Below are 22034 nucleotides of genomic sequence, written 5' to 3'. Positions count from 1 at the left end.
TATTTATTTATCCATATTTATTTATCCATATTTATTTATTTATCCATATTTATTTATCCATATTTATTTATCCATATTTATTTATCCATATTTATTTATTCATCCATATTTATTATTATTTATCCATATTTATTTATTTATTTATTTATCCATATTTATTTATTTATTTATCCATATTTATTTGTTTCTTCATCTATTTATTTATACCTGTATTATTCCTGTATTAATTTTTTATCCATATTTTGTTTTCATTGTATTTATTTATCAATGTCTTTTACCTATGTCATGTTTCGTCCTCCACATAAAGATGGAATCGGTCGCATCGGGAGGCTTTTCCGAAAATCCCAACGGCAGTAAATGCATCACCGCCTCCCTCCGGTAGCAACACGGAAGTGGATGCAGTGACGTTTGTGCCATGGCAACAGCGCGAATCTGTGTCCTGCTCCTCGCGCTCTCCTCGACTTCTGCAGAAGATGTAAAACTAAAACACAAAACCTCCAACAAACCTGTGAGGCTGTTCACCGAGGAGGAGCTGGGGAGATACGACGGCAGAGAGGTGTGTGTGTGTGTGTGTGTGTGTGTGTGTGTGTGTGTGTGTGTGTGTGTGTGTGTGTGTGTGTGTGTGTGTGTGTGTGTGTGTGTGTCTGTGTCTGTGTGTGTGTGTGTGTGTGTGTGTGTGTGTGTGTGTGTGTCTGTGTCTGTGTCTGTGTGTACTGTGTACTTTTACTCCACTACATTTATTTAATACCTTTAGTTACTAGGCAGATTTGAAGTACTCAGATCTTGTACTTGAGTAAAAGTAGAAGTACTCAGATCTTGTAGTTGAGTAAAGTAGAAGTACTCAGATCTGGTACTTGAGTTAAAGTAGAAGTACTCAGATCTTGTACTTGAGTAAAAGTAGAAGTACTCAGATCCTGTACTTGAGTAAAAGTAGAAGTACTCAGATCTTGTACTTGAGTAAAAGTAGAAGTACTCAGATCTGGTACTTGAGTAAAAGTAGAAGTACTCAGATCTTGTACTTGAGTAAAAGTAGAAGTACTCAGGTCTTGTACTTGAGTAAAAGTAAAAGTACTCAGCTCTTGTACTTGAGTAAAAGTAGAAGTACTCAGATCTTGTACTGAGTAAAAGTAGAAGTACTCAGATCTTGTACTTGAGTAAAAGTAGAAGTACTCAGATCTTGTACTTCAGTAAAAGTAGAAGTACTCAGATCTTGTACTTGAGTAAAGTAGAAGTACTCAGATCTGGTACTTGAGTAAAGTAGAAGTACTCAGATCTTGTACTTGAGTAAAAGTAGAAGTACTCAGATCTTGTACTTCAGTAAAAGTAGAAGTACTCAGATCTTGTACTTGAGTAAAAGTAGAAGTACTCAGATCTGGTACTTGAGTAAAAGTAGAAGTACTCAGATCTTGTACTTGAGTAAAGTAGAAGTACTCAGATCTTGTACTTGAGTAAAAGTAGAAGTACTCAGGTCTTGTACTTGAGTAAAAGTAGAAGTACTCAGATCTTGTACTTGAGTAAAAGTAGAAGTACTCAGATCTTGTACTTCAGTAAAAGTAGAAGTACTCAGATCTTGTACTTGAGTAAAAGTAGAAGTACTCAGATCTGGTACTTGAGTAAAAGTAGAAGTACTCAGATCTTGTACTTGAGTAAAGTAGAAGTACTCAGATCTTGTACTTGAGTTAAAGTAGAAGTACTTAGATATTGTACTTGAGTAAAGTAGAAGTACTCAGATCTGGTACTTGAGTCAAAGTACAAGTACATGAAAATGGTATTTATTACAGTACTTGAGTTAAAGTAGAAATACTTAGATATTGTACTTGAGTAAAGTAGAAGTACTCAGATCTTGTACTTGAGTTAAAGTAGAAGTACTCAGATCTGGTACTTGAGTCAAAGTACAAGTACATGAAAATGGTACTTATTACAGTACTTGAGTAAACTGCTGGGTGTGCATGCACGTGTTCATGGTAACGCTTTGGATCTGGATGTCTGAACATGTGTATCTTTCCGGTGTGTTTGTGCCGCCCTGTGTCAGGAGGGGCAGCCGATCTACATGGCAATCAAAGGAGTTGTGTTTGACGTCACAAAGGGGAGAGGTAACCAAACCCCTCCAACAAACCTGATGGAGATTAGGAGATCATGATTTGCACGATATAAAACATACGTTGCTCTCAAATCCATTCCTTGATTCCAGGGGTTTTATTTTTCCCATTGCAGAGTTTTATGGGAAAGGCGCTCCATACAACGCTCTGGTTGGTAAGGACTCCACCCGGGCGGTGGCTAAGATGTCTCTGGACCCTGCAGACCTGACATCAGACATTGTGAGTGTAGTGTCTTTGAATTCATCCAACCAGTGTTTCCCAAAGGAGGACAAGGTGTTTGTTGAGGTTGGCTCCCACAGGTGGAGACGCACTGATATGTGACACCTGAGTATCAGGCTGCAAAACCAGCAAAGCTTTCATGTAATCATACAGAAACCTTTGTCTCAATGCACCGAACCTGCGAGTATAAGATGTTCTTCGCTTCTTTACGGCCGTAGAGAAGCGAAGAACATCTTTGATATGTTAATCGTCCGGCAGCGTTGACACGAAACACCCCAAAAACACATCAAAACGTGCGGAATGACAGGGATCGGAGTTCTATGGAGAAGAGGAATCCGTTTGAACAGAGCTCAAAAACAGCCCACTTTGACCCCATTTCGATTCTGCGTTCTTTAACGTAGAACAAAAGTTACAAGTTTAACCGGTTCTGGAGACTGTGGACTTTATTCGACTAACTGGATATTCTTTGATAGCTAGTACAGTTCTCACGTAGTCGCAGCTTACGTTTTGTGAACATTTACACTGTTTCACATTTTATGAGAAATTTAGGAGCTTTTTTTTCCTTTCTGTTTTCGTTTCTGATTTTTATTTATTTTAAAATGATCACTTTTTCCTCAAAAATCCTCATTTTTTCTCCAATTTCTGACATGTTTTCTAAATAATTGTAAACATTTTTTCAAACTTTTAAAAATGTCCCACCATTTTATCATTACCTTCATGTGGCCGTAAATCAATCAAGCTTTCTACCTTTTTCTTCAAAATCTGGGGATTTTTTTTTAAATGGATCGTTTAAAGTGTATTCTGATTTGATCAGTTCTACACAGTGTAGGTTTTTATTTTGTATTTCTGGACATTCTTTGCTGTACCCTAAAAATACAGCTAATGATATTAAGACCTACTCAGCATCGGGACGACTTTCAGTCACACTCTCAACATTCCTCTGAACTTTCAAGTTTTTAATAATTATATCCAATAGGGGAGATATCGTAATGAGCCATTTTTTACACACACGTGTTTTCTGTGTGTGTGTGTGTGTGTGTCCCCACAGTCGGGCCTCAGTGAGGATCAGCTGGAGTCTCTGGAGAGTGTGTTTGAAGGAACGTATAAAACCAAGTATCCCATCGTGGGTTACACCGCGTCCCGCATCCTCACCGAGGACGGGAGTCCCAACAGAGCCTTCAAACCTGAGGACCAGCCGCTCTTCCAGATCAAAGATGAGTTTTAACCTCATGATTGTTTTTATTGACGCTGTAATCCCTCCCTTACGTGAAGAAGAGAAGAACAAATACATATAGAAACGTGTTTTATTGAACTAAATGTTTACAGGATGCTTTATTATCTGAGAGCTTTAAATGCACTGTGCCTTTCAAACCATCTCAAACCATCTCATCCCTTTTCGTACCTTTTGTTTTACTCGATTGGGAAATGTAGAGTAGATATATTAAATAAAACTCTTATTAGAATTAGATTTTTATTTTTTCATTGATAGCGAGGAGTCGCTTAATATTGAGCCTTTACAATTGTAAAAAGTTTTCTCAAAACTCATGGTTTTGCCTTTCAAATGTATTATTTTGTCCCAAAAAATAAAAAAAGTAATGATTTTCCGTCTATTGGCTCTTCCAGTAATTGATCTGTCTCTATATTTGCTTCCCACAGTTAATGCATTGCCCCTAAAATATATACAGTTTATAATTAGGGAGGCAATAGGCTAGTTGCTAACTCCTTCTGGAGCTGCTGTTAGCTAAGTTCATTGAGTAGGAGTTGATAACACTAAACTGCATTTTGTTTTCTCTCAGCATTGTGCCTTAAATCCACCCTTAAAGATGCCATATTCTGCTTCCTTTTTTTTGGTGCATGTAAATGGTCTGCAGAGGCTAAAATCCCAAAGTTTCATAAGAAAGTGACATAACTATGTAACACTCTGGCTCCTATTGGCTAGCGCTCCAACACCTGATAGGTTAAGGGGCGGGACATCTCTAAGCAGGTTGACCCATCACAACAGAGCCGACCAGCTAACCAATCAGAGCAGACTGGGCTCTGGTTTCAGACAGAGGGTGAATAGAGGTGCAGTATGAGAAAGGTAAAGCGCTTGTAGAACATTAAAGTCAGTGTAGAGACACTACAGACTAATGTGAACCTGAAAAAGAGCACAATATCTCCTCTCTAAGGATAAAAACGTGTCTATTTCCACTTTAAACTCCGACTGAATCCTGATTTTGTTTCTCATTAAAGAGTGTAAATCTGAAACCTCTCAAGTCTTCTCTGTCCCTTGAGTTTCACCCCCAGCAGATGTCATCTGATGTCTTTATGGCAGCTCATGACTCACTCATGTCACCTCCAAGCAGGCAGCATGATTAGTCCGTCCGGGCCTTTACAGCCGTGCACGCCCCGACCAAAGGTCACCACTTCCTGTGCTGAGGCAGGCGATTGTCTTTAGGTGGAGCTGTCGCCGGTCACACTGCTGCAGGTAAGCAAGCCTCTGCCTCTGTGAGCGCCGCACCTCCCACGTCACCGCGAGCGATCTACAGCCGAGTTCAAAGGACGAGCAGCCCTGCCCTTCAGTCTGCCACCGGAGTGGAGCTGCCTTTCCTTTATCAGGTGTACATTCTGCTGCCAGTCGCCCACTGCAGCCTCTGGAAACACATTCTTCTGCTGGAGCCCCCTCAAAAACCTCTGCCAAGATGCCCAAAACAGTAAGAATCTGTGATTTATTTTATCAAACGCGTCACTTCAACGTCTCTTCCTGGTTCAGGATTGAAGTAAAGGCCGTGGGTTTATGTGTTAAAGTGAGGAAAATGAGTTTAACGCTCAAATAATGTGTGTTTCTATCGTTTTAATCACATTTGTCTCTGTATTTTAAAGCTTGTGAGTTGTTTCTAAGAGCCACCTTCCCCTCTTCTTCTCCTTCTTGGCTTTTACTCATTAACCAGATGTAGAGTTTGACCCATGCTGCACACATTCCTGTCAGAAACAAAGCTACTTAAACACTCTTTTATCACTCGGTTAGACAGTGTGTGGCTGAGCTTAACTGATTAGAATCACATTAACAAGCTTTGAAGTGACTTTCCCCAACATCTCATGACTGTATGCTTTAATATCTGTTTTCTCCTCCCGTGACTCTGCACCAATAATCTATTTTCCATTATAAAAGCGCGTCCTAAATGTCCTTAGCTAAGTTTCAGCATCAGTCTGTAGGAGATCTGATAAGAAATGTGCATTACGACATCAGATCTGAGCGTATATTGACTTTCCCAAGGAGAAAGCCTCTCTTAAGGAGGTCATTCTGACATTTTACCTCCAGTTTTACTCGCATTTAACTCAAAATGAAACACATTTTAGAGTCATGGCAGCAGGTCTGCAGGAAAATCCTAATACATAGATAAAAAAAAGAACACAATGTGGGATTTTACACAGATTTGAATGGATTCCTGCTCCCATTATGATCATTTGAACCGTCAATGATTGGAGGAAAGGTCGGGCTGCATCAGCTGGAGCGAGGCAGTCATCGGAGTGAACGGAGAAACTCGGTGCAGGTTTCAGAAATGGATTTTTTGTTGCCTAAGTCTCAGAGTTTTTATCTTTACGACACTCAGGGTGTGCTCCAGCGTAACTTCATAAAAGGATTGTGTAACTTGCGACAAACGCAGTGTGTCTGATTTCAGAGCCTTTACTGTGAAATACTGTAAAATGAGTCTGACTAAAACAAGGTTTCAAGGTTTCAAGGTACGCTGCGTTTTACATGTTAAAGGTGCTTTATCTTCACTACAGCTTTAATTACCTTACATAACATCCTTCACAAAGGTTTATTAAATATGATTTGTTGTTATAAATCAAGTTATCTAAGAGTTTATACAAGTAACACTGAAATAAAAGATTTACAGCTACTTTTATAAGAACTTATTGTGCAATTATATCTTCTTAAACGGGAGATTTTACTAAAAAGGTCGAGTTTTTTTGTCTAATAGAGTACTTTTATTCTATACTTCAAGTACATTTTACTTCATTTAAGTAAAGTTGTGAATGCGGGGCTTGGACTTTAACTTGTAGTGAAGTATTTTCCAGTACTAGAGGAAGTAATAAGATCATTTACCTCAGTAAAAGTACTCATGTAAACTCACTTTGAAAATACTCCATTACACGTTAAAGTATAGAAGTAAAAAGGTACCTTAAGTAAAGAATATATCAGGTAAAAGTACTCATAAAAGTGTTATATTTGTATACAGTATCGTATTATCCTGTTGAAATACCTATGAGAGGTTTTTTGATGCTGTTATTTGTTGTTGCCGGGCAGATTACGAATACTTCTGTTAGGATTATCAGTGTATATTTGTGTATTTTCTAAACCCAATATGTTATTTATGTAGAAAGTAGCAAGTAATTACATCTGTAAAATGAGTAAAGTGGAGTAAAAAGTACAACATCTGCCTCAGAAAGGTAGTAAAGTAAAACTATAAAGCAGCATGATGTACAAATACCTCAATATTACACCCAAGTACAGCATTGAGTAAATGAACTCTCCTTTATACTTTTACTTTACTTCATTTTATTTGCACATGTTGCACTACCTGTATTTAACAGATGTAGTTACTACCGACACACGCAGATTTACATACAAATTCTGCATAATGAGAACTTTGATCCTTATGTCTTGTGATCAGGACGTTTTCTTGAATATTTGTACACTAGTTTTGCAAATTGTACTGAAGTGAATTATCTTAATACTGCCTCTACTAGTAGAAAAATACTTCACCACAAGTAAAAGTCCAAGCCCTGCTTTGAAACCCGTACTTAAATGGAGTATAAACAGCAAAATGTACCTAAAGTATAAAGTTAAAGAACTCAACTCGGGAAATGAATCAGTAAATTACAACTTTCTAAAGGAAAAGCAGTAAATCCTCCAACTTGAGACGATAATATTTTCACAATAAGTGACATAAACTGTTATCCAAACCGTTGTAAATGTTTTATTCCAGCAGTAATTCGATGTATAACAAAACATTGTATTTTATAGTCTTATCTGAAGTACGTTATGCAAGGTAATTAAAACTGCAGTGGAAAAAGAGTACCTCGAGTTTTCACAGCATTTCATTAAATTTACTTTATGTTTTCCATGCTTTTGGGATATTATTAAGACTGTTTTTTAGTGGAAACTCAATCTAGAAACCCCCAGATTTACGTCTCAGTTCAACCGTAGACTTTTCCAACGCCTGACTGGTCTAAAGGCGACTTGGCACGGCGCAGTATTTTGATATTTTAATCTGTGTAGGAGCAACCATGTGGCACCCCGGCAAGGATAGTCCAAAGTCTGACGAGATACAGAGCAATTAGGGTTTATGAACCACCGACTTCACAGCTCCACATTAAAGGCATCCCACACATACACACACACACACACACACACACACACACACACACACACACACACACACACACACACACACACACACACACACACACACACACACACACACACACACACACACACACACACACACATACACACACACACACACACACACACACACACACACACACACACACACACACACACACACACACACACACACACACACACACACACACACACACACACACACACACACACACACACACACGTTACTTTATTATCCAGGAGTTAACGATGAAAAAAGAGCTGTTTCGTAATGAAGCAATTAAAATTGAGCAGCTATTTTTCTGCAACCTAAGGTGGAAAAATGTGGTTAACTGCAGGTTTGTTGGACTCGTGTGTATATATTATGGGATAGGAGGTAAGTGCTTGGTTGAATAGAGAGCTTTTTCGTGTGTTTACAAGCAGAAATCCCTGTTATCTCGTCACTGATCGACCTTTTTTCTGCAGGTCAACGTGCGCATCACCACGATGGACGCAGAGCTGGAGTTCTCCTTCCACCCGAACACCACCGGGAAGCAGCTCTTTGACCAGGTCTGTGTCTTACTGTGGGAAAAACACCAGAAAAACTCTTTTTATTTCATGATTTCTTCTATTTTTTTCACTCTCATTGCTTTCAGTTTTCTTCCACATAAATTATAGTTATGCAACCTTTTTTCCTATGAAATCCACTGGAATAAGAAGAAATTAGCATAAAATGAAACCCTAAAATACATTTGAATCACCTCAAAAGTAAGTTAACTTCCAATATAAGTGGTTTTATATAAAGAGCAATCAAAGGAGCCTCCTATTATTCACATCATTTATCGATAAAGCTTAGTTTAAATTTATCCTGGTGCTAAAAATCACAGGATTACCTCAAAAAAGTATTGAAGTACTTTACTACCAACAGTTTTGGTATGTTATCGAAGAACAATCAAAGGACACTATTTTTATTTGCAATTCTAACGTGTTTAAATGTATTCTGGTGGTAAAAAATACTGCTGTATCATTAATTATGAGATGGATAAAATAAACTTCATTAAATGTTATTTATTTTATATAAAAATACATTTTATTTGATTTGATTTTTTATTATGTTGTGTTACTGTACTGTAGCATATGGAGAGAATATATCCCCTATATAAATATATAAAATACTTTTTATTCGTTTAGATTTTTAAGATAAAATCTAAATTTCTGATAAAAATGTCTCTTTTTTAAAGCTCGTTTTTCTTAGCTGTGCATTTAAAGCCCCTCCCTATACTGTCAGTCTGATGATAAACATCAAAACTAATGCACACCCAACGAGGCGGTCTCCTCCCAGAATAGTTGACTAATTAAAACACACACCCAAAATCTTGATCCTTTTTAACTTACTCTGAAAAGTGACCTGCAGACAGAATAACGCCCAGTTTCCTCTGAGTTTACCGAATTACTAAACCTTTGCACTGAACATGAACGCAGCACCGTCATAAAGGGGTCTGAAGCTCTCAGTATACCCATCTCCTCAGCTACCGTCACACTGGTGCATTATCCCGTACGGTATCTGTGCTGTACATCACATCCTGGTTGTTTAATTCAGCCTTTTGCACCTCCTTGATTCCTCCGCTTGACTCCTTGAGCGGAGGAGGCGAGGAAGAGACTCGAGGCAGCAGGCATTTAGAGAAATGAGAAATCAGTTAAATAAATTCAGTTCACTACGTTGCTTAACGAGACAATCAGGACGATGTGACTGAGGTGGCTGTCCTCAGACGTGCTAAATAAACCACATAAGTCAACGGTTTCAGGATCAAATATTGCACATTAACCAGAGCACTCGCAAACAAACCTAGAAATAAGGCAAACATTTCTACTTCCATAAAAAGTAACGAGGGGAAACCAAACGAGATGTGTCCTGGTGATCCATCTCTCGCCGCTACCACACACACACTTACCCCACAGCCCCACACACACACACACTTACCCCACAGCCCCACACACACACACACACTTACCCCACAGCCCCACACACACACACACACACACACACTTACCCCACAGCCCCACACACACACACACACTTACCCCACAGCCCCACACACACACACACTTACCCCACAGCCCCACACACACACACACACAAACACACTTACCCCACAGCCCCACACACACACACACACACACAAACACACTTACCCCACAGCCCCACACACACACACACACACACACACACACAAACACACTTGCCCCACACACGCAAAACAAATGGAGACAGGCCTTTAACATTTCTTCTGTCTTTCTCTGTCTGTTGTCTGTGTCTGTCTGTCTGTTTGTCTGTGTCTGTCTGTGTCTGTCTGTCTCTGTTTGTCTGTGTCTGTCTGTCTCTGTTTGTCTGTGTCTGTCTGTCTCTGTTTGTTTGTATCTGTCTCTGTCTGTGTCTGTCTGTGTCTGTCTCTGTCTGTCTGTGTCTCTGTCTGTCTCTGTCTGTATGTGTTTGTCTCTGTCTGTCTCTGTCTGTCTGTGTTTGTCTCTGTCTGTCTCTGTATGTCTGTGTTTGTCTCTGTCTGCCTGTGTTTGTGCGACAGGTCACCCGGACCATCGGGCTGCGTGAGGTCTGGTACTTCGGTCTGCAGTTCGTCGACGCTAAAGGCTTCCTCACCTGGCTGAACTACGACAAGAAGGTACAACTAGGGATTCACTGAGGGAGGAGTGTGCAGACTTCCTGTCCATTAAGCTTCACTCTTCATAAATCTACCAGACTCTAATCTACTTTTGATATATTTCATATGTTCATAAGTTATTTTTTCCAAACTGTGCAGCCCTAGCATGCTCCACTGTAATCTATTACACCTTACTGAACTGCATACCGGTCTATAATGTCATGAATCTACTGTAAACCTCTATTTCACCACCTCCCTTTCCTCCCCTCCGCCCCCCCAGGTGATGGCCCAGGATGTGAAGAAGGAGACGCCGCTGCAGTTCAAGCTGAGGGTGAAGTTCTACCCGGAGGACGTGTCCGAGGAGCTGATCCAGGACGTCACGCGCAGGCTGTTCTTCCTGCAGGGGAAGGAGGACATCCTTGGGGAGGAGGTGTACTGCCCCCCCGAGTCCGCCGTGCTGCTGGCCTCCTACGCCGTGCAGGCCAAGTACGGAGAGCAGGACAAATCGGCGTTTCAGCCCGGATACCTGTCGAACGAGCGGCTGCTGGCCAAGAGGTGAGAGGGGGGGAGGTCTTAGAGGGAAAACGTCACTACTAAAATCATCGGATAACTCAGTCTGCGTTCCTGGAACTTAAGTGTTTACTTTTCCTGCAAGCAAAGGTGAACAAAGGATCGATTTAGTACCTGTAACAACAGCAAAACTATAAACCAACACATCCATTTACTAACTCTCCAACAACTCGTGCAGTAAAATCCAAGCTTTTCTTCATAACTTCCCTTAAAATGTTTCCATATGAACATTTTTTAAAAGTGCAATGGTCCAGGGTTACATGTGGGATGGGATTTGGCATTTTGTGTAACCCTAAAACATATTTCTATTATTACTAAAGAAGAATACGACTTTCCTTACTATTTAAAGCACTTGTTGTATTCTGTTGTAATTCCTCTGCACAGGTTGCATGCAGGTATTTGGATATCGTTTTACTGATTTTACATTTACTTCAAAAAGAAATATTCCACTCTGACAAAGAAACGTATTCAAAACGAGTTTTCCGGATTTCTTTTGTACATTTTTATTTTATAATCCACAAAGAAAACAGGAGTGGATAAGATAAGAATTACTTGGAAATGTTTGTGTTGCAGCAGGATAATGCAATACAAGGCATGGCACATTTCTAAAGTGTAGATATCTCAAAGAAGAAATACAAATAAACTGGCATTAGAGAAAAGATATACAGCTGACTATGAAGAAGCAACACATACATGTCATTTTCTAGTTTCCTTTACTTAATATCATCTTGTGACACCTCAAATACAAAAAAGGACTAAAGTACTTCAAAAAAGGGTACATAATTAAATGCAAACTACATTTAAAAACCTGGAAATCATCCGAGCCGTAACGCTCCAACGCTGACTCCATTATGAACCTGTGTGCTCTCACACACACCAACAAGAGGCACAACACTGCAGTGCAGCGTGTGTGTGTGTTTAGCTCCACACAGGAGATATATTGTCTTCAGTGTGATCACTTCTCCCCCTCAGAGCGCTGGTAAATAGTAAATGTTCTGCATAATATATTCATGCTCTCCTCTCTCATACTTCAGAGTGCTGGATCAACACAAGCTGACGAAGCAGCAGTGGGAGGAGAGGATCCAGGTCTGGCACCAGGAGCACCGGTCCATGCTCAAGTACGTCCTAGAATCTCAGCTCTATCCATTCACTCTTCTTCCTTTTACAGCAAGTCTTTTCTTTTGTAACTTTAGAAAGAAGATAATGTACTTTTTGCAATAAAACAGCCTCATGAGGTTTTTGTTAGCTCACTCTAAACATATATCACATTTGAAAACAAAGGTCTTATACCGACTTGGGATCCGATCCAAACAGAGCTGGTAACTTAAAGAACGTCTGTCTCGGCTCTAAAAGAGGAATTAGTTTATCTGAAAAGGAGAGGAGGTGATGACCTGATGAGACCTGTGTGTGTGACGGGGACAGGGAGGAGGCGATGATCGAGTACCTGAAGATCGCTCAGGATCTGGAGATGTTCGGCGTGAACTACTTTGAGATCAAGAACAAGAAGGGATCCGACCTGTGGCTCGGAGTCGACGCTCTGGGGCTCAACATCTACGAGAAGGACGACAAGTAAGACCATATATCAGTTACCTTATTAAAGGAATTATTCACCTGCAGCACGAGCTATTTACTCAGCCTGTTTTACCTCAAACTGCTGGAGAAAGTCTTTGTTGAGGCAGGGAAAGTCTTGATGAATTGAAGTAGATTTTGGCCCAATTTAACAACAAAACCAACTTAAGAAACTTGCATGTTATCTAAAACCTTACGATTTAAAACACTTCTGAATGGAAACGTTATTCATCCCTGCAGGTACTGTTTGTGCAGAGGTGTTAAAAAATGCGTGTGGTGAACGATAGATTCAAATGAGACGTGAGTTGCGTCAGACTTTGTAAAATAATGCATTTTTAAAATGATATTCAGGAGTTTTGTCATTTTGCAAAACACACTTTAAAATAACAGTTTAATATTTAAAAAATCCCAACCCCAAGTAACCCTGGTCTGTTGCACGATTTGTATGATTTAAAATGTCAAATAAAAGCATATATTTAAAGGTAAGCATGAAAAGTTAACGATTAGATACAAAAACATAAATAAAATGTATAAATACTAAAAGAGTGAAGCAAACCATCCGTCTATACTTGTTGTCCATATTGTCCTACATTTTTGGTCTGTGAAAGTATTCCTTCCAGTGGTTATGCGGTATAATGTGTCTCCTCACAAACCAGATGTTTTTATTCATTTGATGACATCCAGTTGTAGCTGGAGAGCAACACACTCGCAGTCATCGACCTCCAAACAACCTGGAGTTATAAATATCACGTTTGACCGCCTGGCTGATGTTTTCGAGAGGCCGTTGACCGAGTCCTCCTGGTTCTACTACAACTTGAAACCACATGTGTCAGTGCTAAGAGTTTTCAGACTGTGAATATGTGACATAAACAAACTGCGTCACTGTGTCCTCCTGCAGGCTCACTCCAAAGATCGGCTTCCCCTGGAGCGAAATTAGAAACATCTCTTTCAACGATAAGAAATTCATCATCAAGCCCATCGACAAGAAAGCTCCTGTAAGTGTTTCACACTTCTTCTGGAAGCATCTCGTGCTAATTAGGAGATAAATACACATGATGGAAATCAAATCAGTACACACACATAGTAAGACTTCCTGACAACCATCCAGACTAAGTTCAGATCAGCCCTAAGCAGCGTCACGTATGAAACCAGACCCTGACGTGATGTGTGTTTTATTTCCCTCCAGGATTTCATTTTCTACGCTCCCCGTCTGAGGGTCAACAAGCGCATCCTGCAGCTGTGCATGGGGAACCACGACCTGTACATGCGCCGCCGCAAGACCGACACCATCGAGGTGCAGCAGATGAAGGCGCAGGCAAAGGAGGAGCGGATGAGCAAAAAGCTGGAGAGGTAAGGGCGGGGGGCGGGGTCTCATAAATGTCCTTTGGAATAATCACATATGTTAGGAAGATATTAAACACAACCAAACCTTTTTTATTCATTATTTATTATCGTATTAATACTAAAACACCACGATATTTATTGTACATGTTATTTATTGCACTACAGTGTGCACAATTTTACTTTCATTTCCTGTTTTTAAGTAAATATTTGCATTTTATTTTATATTTTATTCAACATTTTGCTTAAATTTCTTACGTTTATAGAATATGTATTTTATTGCACATTTTTTATTTAACTGGCTAATATTATTACATATTTTATAATATTATAATATACTTTTTAATAATATATTTTTAATCCTGAAATTGTCACGAAACCCAAAATACCCCTAAATAAATACAATAATTTAGATTCTGAAAACAATGCAATTGTCCAGAATTCCATTAAATCATCCCAACTTGAGAATAACTGCTTCAAACATAGGTATTTAAAATGTTCAGGCTGGGATTATTAGATATTATGAGTGTTTTGTTCCTGTGCTCTGCAGGGAGCAGCTGGAGAGCGAGAAGAAGAAGAGGGAGGCCATCGAGAGAGAGAAGGAGGACATGGAGAAGGAGAAGCAGGCGCTCATGCTGAAGCTGCACGAGTTCGAAGAGACCACCAAGAGAGCAGAGAGAGGTGAGACAGAGACACAGAAATCTGACTCATTTCAGACAGAAACTGCTCTTAATATCCTGCAGAACCACACAGCGTTTCCTCACTGCCCCTGCTGGTCGTCTGCTTGAACTACATCTCAGTTTTAACACTTTTTTGCCAGGGTCAGAGAACAACTGGGCCCTCATGTCTAACAAAGGTCCGTCATAGCTTCCTAAACAATTGCTTGTGTTTCAGAATGATAACAGCTGATTCCTTGGCATGATGTCATTGATTTATTTTCATATACCGAATAAGAATGCAGACGTCTGAACTAGAAATCAGTAGCGACATGAATTCAGCCTCAGTGTAAATGCATAGAAAGAAAATGTCCCAGGCTGCATGATGGTCTGATTTGGGAATCACTTTTGCACATATGCTTTAAATCTGTGGTTCCCATCTGATGTATCCCACAAAAGAAATCCCTAAAAATATATATATGATTTAAAATGATAGTATAATGAACTTTTAGGACTTTTTTTGCTAAACTTCTGCCTTTTTTCTTGTGAAATACAGCATATTTTACCTCCTTAAGGCTCTGAAAGACAGTCAAATCTGCAGTTTGTAGAAACAGATCAGCAGGAAGTAAAGCAATGTACGCCTGTGGACGTATTCTAGACACCTACATATCAGATTAAGTGTATGCTATATTCTCACTCCGTGTCAGACAGGAGTGTAGAAACCAGACTCCAGTAGTTTTTCTAGGTGGAACAAGTGAGTTTCTGGCTCTTATTGGTCTTAAGAAGCCAAAGTCACACAAAGAAACAAACTAATTGAAGACCAGAAAGCCCTGAGTCCAGCAGGGTAAAAGTGCTCTTATTTGAATGGTGTCTGGAGGTTTTGAAGAATACAGAGGTAGTTATTTTAGACTCTGAAGACAGCCCCTTTCTCTGTGCTACAGCATTTTTCTTCCTCACTTGAGGGGTGTGAAATAAATACGCCTGACAAGTGCATTGGCAAAAGTCAAGTCTCAGGTTCATGACTCGATTTGTTAGTTAGTTCCCAATCGTAGTTTAGAAACCAGGAACTCTTGTGTCCTGCAAAGTACTGTTTAAGTCAAAAGGAGTCTTTGACACTTAAGCAAGAGAAGCCTTCCCTTTCCATGTTTTTCTTAATGAATCATTTTAGAGATTTTTGTTTATTAATTAATTTTATACTTGTATTAGTTTTTTATCAGGGAAGTCCCCTTTGCTCTTCAGTATCTATTTGATGTTGATTTACATATTTTATAGGTTTTTATTTATATTTTATAATTGTGTTATCTTTGTGAGAGATTCCCTTTTAATGAGTCTTTATTATTATTTATGTATTTTTATATTGTTTTATTTAATTAATAGTTTTTACATTTGATTTATTAATTCATTATTATCTTTGTCTTATTTCTTCCCTTATTTACAAGAGAAGCCTTCACTTTCTGTATGTTCTTTTGTGTCTTAAAAATGCTTAAATGCTCTTTTCAAAAGCACCAGACTCCATGCACAAACACTGCTGACTCGATCAGTGAGTTAGTTTGTGTGAACCTTTACTACACCTAAGTCACACGATAGCACCAACAAACTGAGGCTTCTGTTGACTAGAAGCTCACTTGTTCCACGAGGTAAAATGACTGCTTTTTTAAATGGCGTCTGGTTCCTAGAAAACGGCTTCAGTTCCCAGAAAGACACCAAGTAAAGTGGTGAAAATATTCCAAATATAGCGCACACTCGGACTGATATTGGCTTTTTTAGGTGCCTAAAGTACGTCCACAGTATTACATTGCTTTACTTCCTGCTGCTCTGCTTCATCAAACTGCCCTGACGGTGTAGAAGCAGCTCTTCAAACAATCCCAATGATCACTGCTAGGCGTAGGAATCTATATCTAACAGATTTCGAACAGCACCAGCAGTGATTTTATGTTTGTTTAATAAGTGACTTTGTCCCTTTAGAGCTCCAGGAGCAGGTGGAGAGGGCCATGAGGCTGGAGGAGGAGAGGAGGAGGGTGGAGCAGGAGGCGTCCCGGCTGGAGGCTGAGAGGATGGAGGCCATCATCGCCAAGGAGGAGCTGGCCAGGCAGGCGGAGGATCAGATAAAGAGCCAGGAGCAGCTGGTGAGTATCAGAGCCTTCACGTGAGGAGAGAGTCGTGAGAGGAAAACACTCAGCCCACATCCCACACACACACACACACACACACACACACACACACACACACACACACACACACACACACACACACACACACACACACACACACTGTTTTCAATTAAAATAGTCTTTATTTTAGGGGATTTGTCCTTTAGTTTGGGGGATTTCCCTGGATTTGCCCTCTTACAGCATGAGAAAAGACTCTCAGCATAACAACATAACAATATATAGACTTAAGACAATTTAAATAAACATATAACTATAATAATAATATAATATAAAACAGTAAATATAAATAAAAATCATAAAATAAATAAACATAAATAAAAACCTTTAAAATAAAAAAATACAAATAAATCAAATAAATAAAACCATTTATAATAAGAATAATAAAGATTAAAAGACCAATTAATCAACTTTACTCCATAAACATGTAATCCCCTTCTCTCATTGCTCATGACACCGTGTAAGTAGAGTTGAAGGTGCCAGGAGATCAGGTTTATTTTTATCTATTTATTTTACTGACACGGTGGGTTTGTTCTCCCTCCTTCAGGCTGCAGATCTGGCCGAGTACAGCGCCAAGATCGCTCTGCTGGAGGAGATCCAGAAGGTGAAGGAGGAGGAGGCCGAGTCCTGGCACAGCAAGGTGAGTCTCCAGCAGCAGAGGATCAGCGGCTCCTTTAGACTTACCTGGATTACCTGGAAATGTCAGAATCATTTCCCGCTCGTCTCCTTTTCATTTCTGATCAGACGCCTCTCTTTTAATGTGCAATCAGTATTTGTTCTGTGTCTTCAGTGATTTATCGCTAATTCTAAATAATAGAATACACAATAACATCTTTCCACTGTTGATATGTGTTTATTTGTTGTGCCTTGATAACCTTCTGTAACAAAGGGATGTAACACATTTCAAACAAACAGAGAAAATGTCATAAAACAGTTTTTTTTAAATAGGTTCAGACCTGATATCAGTTGCTGCTATTCTTCCATAAACTGGTCCCAGTCATACCAGTACTAATAAATAAGGCAGAATAAACTAAACTAACCCTCTCCTCTTGGTCGCAGGCTAGGGATATGGAGGAGGATTTGGAGAAGACGAAGGAGGAGCTGCACAATGTGAGGAGCTCAGGCTCTCCTGAAGCTCCTGCAGAGGCTCATGCTTCCTCCTCTTCATCATCCTCCTCCTCGGACAGCGAGAGCGACCACGAGGAGAACAACAGCGAGGAGAACAGCACCTACAGCGCCGAGCTGCAGACGCAGGAAATCAACGACCACCGGGAGGAGGAGGAGAGGCTCACCGAGGCCGAGAAGAACGAGAGGCTGAAGAAACAGCTGCAGGTCAGTGCAGGGACCCAACATTAGCCGCCTTTAGCTTAGCGGTGGAGACGTGAAGTCATGTGACCGTGCTGTAGTTCTTTTATAGCCCAACATTAGCTGCCTTTAGCTTAGCGGTGGAGACGTGAAGTCATGTGACCGTGCTGTAGTTCTTTTATAGCCAACATTAGCCTCCTTTAGCTTAGCGGTGGTGACGTGAAGTCATGTGACCGTGCTGTAGTTCCTTTATAGCCCAACATTAGCCGCATTTAGCTTAGCGGTGGAGACGTGAAGTCATGTGACCGTGCTGTAGTTCCTTTATAGCCCAACATTAGCCGCCTTTAGCTTAGCGGTGGAGACGTGAAGTCATGTGACCGTGCTGTAGTTCTTTATAGCCCAACATTAGCCTCCTTTGGCTTAGCGGTGGTGACGTGAAGTCATGTGACCGTGCTGTAGTTCCTTTATAGCCCAACATTAGCCGCCTTTAGCTTAGCGGTGGTGACATGAGGTCATGTGACCGTGCTGTAGTTCCTTTATAGCCCAACATTAGCCTCCTTTAGCTTAGCGGTGGTGACGTGAAGTCATGTGACCGTGCTGTAGTTCCTTTATAGCCCAACATTAGCCGCCTTTAGCTTAGCGGTGGTGACGTGAAGTCATGTGACCGTGCTGTAGTTCTTTTATAGCCCAACATTAGCCTCCTTTAGCTTAGCGGTGGTGACGTGAAGTCATGTGACCGTGCTGTAGTTCCTTTATAGTCCAACATTAGCCGCATTTAGCTTAGCGGTGGAGACGTGAAGTCATGTAACCGTGCTGTAGTTCCTTTATAGCCCAACATTAGGCGCCTTTAGCTTAGCGGTGGAGACGTGAGGTCATGTGACCGTGCTGTAGTTCCTTTATAGCCCAACATTAGCCGCCTTTAGCTTAGCAGTGGAGACGTGAAGTCATGTGACCGTACTGTAGTTCCTTTATAGCCCAACATTAGCCGCCTTTAGCTTAGCGGTGGTGATGTGAAGTCATGTGACCGTGCTGTAGTTCCTTTATAGCCCAACATTAGGCGCCTTTAGCTTAGCGGTGGTGCCGTGAGGTCATGTGACCGTGCTGTAGTTCCTTTATAGCCCAACATTAGCCTCATTTAGCTTAGCGGTGGTGACGTGAAGTCATGTGACCGTGCTGTAGTTCCTTTATAGCCCAACATTAGCCGCCTTTAGCTTAGTGGTGGTGACGTGAGGTCATGTGACCGTGCTGTAGTTCCTTTATAGCCCAACATTAGCCACCTTTGGCTTAGCGGTGGAGACGTGAAGTCATGTGACCGTGCTGTAGTTCCTTTATAGCCCAACATTGGCCGCCTTTAGCTTAGCGGTGGAGACGTGAAGTCATGTGACCGTACTGTAGTTCCTTTATAGCCCAACATTAGCCGCCTTTAGCTTAGCGGTGGTGACGTGAAGTCATGTGACCGTGCTGTAGTTCCTTTATAGCCCAACATTAGGCGCCTTTAGCTTAGCGGTGGTGCCGTGAGGTCATGTGACCGTGCTGTAGTTCCTTTATAGCCCAACATTAGCCGCCTTTAGCTTAGCGGTGGAGACGTGAAGTCATGTGACCGTGCTGTAGTTACTTTATAGCCCAACATTAGGCGCCTTTAGCTTAGCGGTGGAGACGTGAAGTCATGTGACCGTGCTGTAGTTCCTTTATAGCCCAACATAAGGCGCCTTTAGCTTAGCGGGGGTGACATGAAGTCATGTGACTGTACATTCAGGATCAGGCTACAAAAATACATCATAGCTGCACCACTTTATAATTACAGCTCTAAGTGTATAAGGTGTAAACATCTGTATTTCCCTCCCCAGGCCCTGAGCTCCGATCTGGCAGAAGCCCGGGACGACAACAAGAAGTCTCAGAACGACATGCTTCACGCCGAGAACAAGAGGGTCGGCCGGGACAAATACAAGACGCTGCGTCAGATCCGCCTGGGAAACACCAAGCAGAGGATCGACGAGTTCGAGTCCTTGTAGAAACCTCAGAGACCCCGGGAAACATCTCAGAAATACCTCACAAAGGTTCAGCAACGCTTCTAATCAGAGTGTGACGACGTCTGCAGACAGGGGTGGGATTTAATGAGGTACGAGTACTTAAGTAAAGTACAGTTAAGAAGTACTTTACCTGAGTATTTGTGACTTATACTGCTCTATACTCCTACATTTTGGAAGACAATGTTGTACTTTTTACTCCACTAGATACATATTTTTGACAGCTGTACTTACTTAACAGATTATTAGCGGAGAGTGTCTGAAATCCTGAGCTCAATATTCAATAAGTTATTCAAATGTGTTTAAAATTAAGCAGAAATTTGAGTGTAAATTACACAAAATATTAAGTTGATGTAATTTATGAGCATTATTAAGGAAACACAACTCATTATACTGATGTTTGCAACTCTAAATGTTCATTTAAACAAATACATTTCACTATTTATCTTGCAAACATGCATTTAATGGTGCTGGTCGTACTGTAGGTAGATACATATTGACTCATAGCTATAGGTTAAGATATGCAGCAGCAGTTTGTAAAGTCAATACAATTAGCTCCGTCTTTTCCAGCTGTGACGTACTTCTTCCACTACTGACTCATTTAGGATATAAATAAGTATAAGTATAACATTTATAGTACTAGTACTTCTTCCACCTCTGTCTGCAGACACACCTGGCTTACAGCTGATCCGTGTAAGATGAGTTTTATTTTAACTTTGAAAACATGTTTTTTTTAAGCACTCAAACATCTCCGACGTGCTTCAGTCGTTAAACATCAGCACTGATCTGATGTGTTCCTGAAATACTGTACGAACAAATGACCTATCCTAAACGATCAAAAACCTTATGGTTAACTGCTTTGTAATTACGTTATTATATAATTCACTGAATTTAGATTTATTTAATGAATTTCCATTCATGCAATCAGTGATTTTGCAGCTAACGATTATTTTTATTCATGATGATTTTTGGATGAATTTCTCTTAGTGGTGATGTCCAAACAGAAGTTCAAAATAGAGATGTGAAGAATAATCCAATTGTTGTCAACTAATAAATTAAAATTGAAAGTATTTGGAGTACGTTCCATTCTTTATAAAGTCAAAACCCTCTGATTTTAGCTTCTTATATGTGCTTTTATTGTTTCACTCTTCATGACTGTAGACTTAATAATCCTTGAGTTGATATCTTTAAATCCTAACAAGCATTTTTACTGGAAACAATCAAAATTGATGGCATTTCATTATCTGCCTCCATTGGACTCCTTTGTTTACTTACGGAACACAGTGACATCACTATGGAACACTTGCGCTTCTATTGGTTACCGCTCCAACACATTGTACGTGATAGTCCAAGGGGCGGGACATCTCTCAGTGGTTGACCAATTACAACAGAGCCGGCAAGCTCACCAATCAGAGCAGACTGGGCTCTGGTTTCAGACAGAGGGTGAAAAGAGGTGCTGCAGCACAGGCAGTATGAGAAACATAAAGAGACACTACATACTGATATACACCTGAACATCAGCAGGAGGGGACTCTTTAAAGTAGAGACGCTACATACTGATATACACCTGAACATCAGCAGGAGAGGACTCTTTAAAGTAGAGACACTACATACTGATATACACCTGAACATCAGCAGGAGAGGACTCTTTAAAGTAGAGACACTACATACTGATATACACCTGAACATCAGCAGGAGAGGACTCTTTAAAGTAGAGACTCTACATACTGATATACACCTGAACATCAGCAGGAGAGGACTCTTTAAAGTAGAGACACTACATACTGATATACACCTGAACATCAGCAGGAGAGGACTCTTTAAAGTAGAGACTCTACATACTGATATACACCTGAACATCAGCAGGAGAGGACTCTTTAAAGTAGAGACTCTACATACTGATATACACCTGAACATCAGCAGGAGAGGACTCTTTAAAGTAGAGACTCTACATACTGATATACACCTGAACATCAGCAGGAGAGAACTCTTTAAAGTAGAGACACTACATACTGATATACACCTGAACATCAGCAGGAGAGGACTCTTTAA

The 22034-nt window shown here is 40.4% G+C and overlaps 2 protein-coding genes across 2 annotated transcripts; both read left to right on the top strand.

Annotated features, from left to right (window-relative positions):
* Positions 1-323: 323 nt before the first annotated feature.
* On the top strand, positions 324-3926 carry nenf (neudesin neurotrophic factor). Its single transcript, XM_063908792.1, has 4 exons — positions 324-556; positions 2033-2093; positions 2215-2318; positions 3367-3926. Exons 1-4 carry the CDS (start codon positions 416-418, stop codon positions 3541-3543), a joined length of 483 nt encoding a protein of 160 aa, XP_063764862.1. The 5' UTR covers positions 324-415; the 3' UTR covers positions 3544-3926.
* An 827-nt stretch (positions 3927-4753) lies between these two features.
* ezra (ezrin a) lies at positions 4754-21052 on the top strand. Its single transcript, XM_063908790.1, has 13 exons — positions 4754-5011; positions 8176-8259; positions 10272-10367; positions 10627-10901; positions 11951-12034; positions 12339-12485; positions 13384-13480; positions 13672-13835; positions 14377-14507; positions 16448-16608; positions 17198-17290; positions 17710-17982; positions 19803-21052. The coding sequence occupies exons 1-13, from the start codon at positions 5000-5002 to the stop codon at positions 19965-19967; spliced, it is 1782 nt and encodes a 593-aa protein (XP_063764860.1). The 5' UTR covers positions 4754-4999; the 3' UTR covers positions 19968-21052.
* Positions 21053-22034: the final 982 nt, after the last annotated feature.

Source organism: Eleginops maclovinus, chromosome 19, assembly GCF_036324505.1.
Source record: "Eleginops maclovinus isolate JMC-PN-2008 ecotype Puerto Natales chromosome 19, JC_Emac_rtc_rv5, whole genome shotgun sequence".
Lineage (NCBI taxonomy): Eukaryota > Metazoa > Chordata > Actinopteri > Perciformes > Eleginopidae > Eleginops > Eleginops maclovinus.
The sequence above is the reverse complement of the archived record's forward strand: the minus strand, read 5'-3'. Positions and strand labels throughout refer to the sequence as shown.

Bases quoted from the DNA above. Each gene is read 5' to 3' on its own strand.
- ezra (XM_063908790.1), top strand. The intron at 8,260-10,271 runs GTCTGTGTCTTA...TTTGTGCGACAG, and splicing joins GGAAGCAGCTCTTTGACCAG to GTCACCCGGACCATCGGGCT. The intron at 12,035-12,338 runs GTACGTCCTAGA...TGACGGGGACAG, and splicing joins GAGCACCGGTCCATGCTCAA to GGAGGAGGCGATGATCGAGT.
- nenf (XM_063908792.1), top strand. From the start codon at position 416: ATGGCAACAGCGCGAATCTGTGTCCTGCTCCTCGCGCTCTCCTCGACT. The intron at 557-2,032 runs GTGTGTGTGTGT...GCCCTGTGTCAG, and splicing joins GGAGATACGACGGCAGAGAG to GAGGGGCAGCCGATCTACAT. The intron at 2,094-2,214 runs GTAACCAAACCC...TTCCCATTGCAG, and splicing joins TGACGTCACAAAGGGGAGAG to AGTTTTATGGGAAAGGCGCT.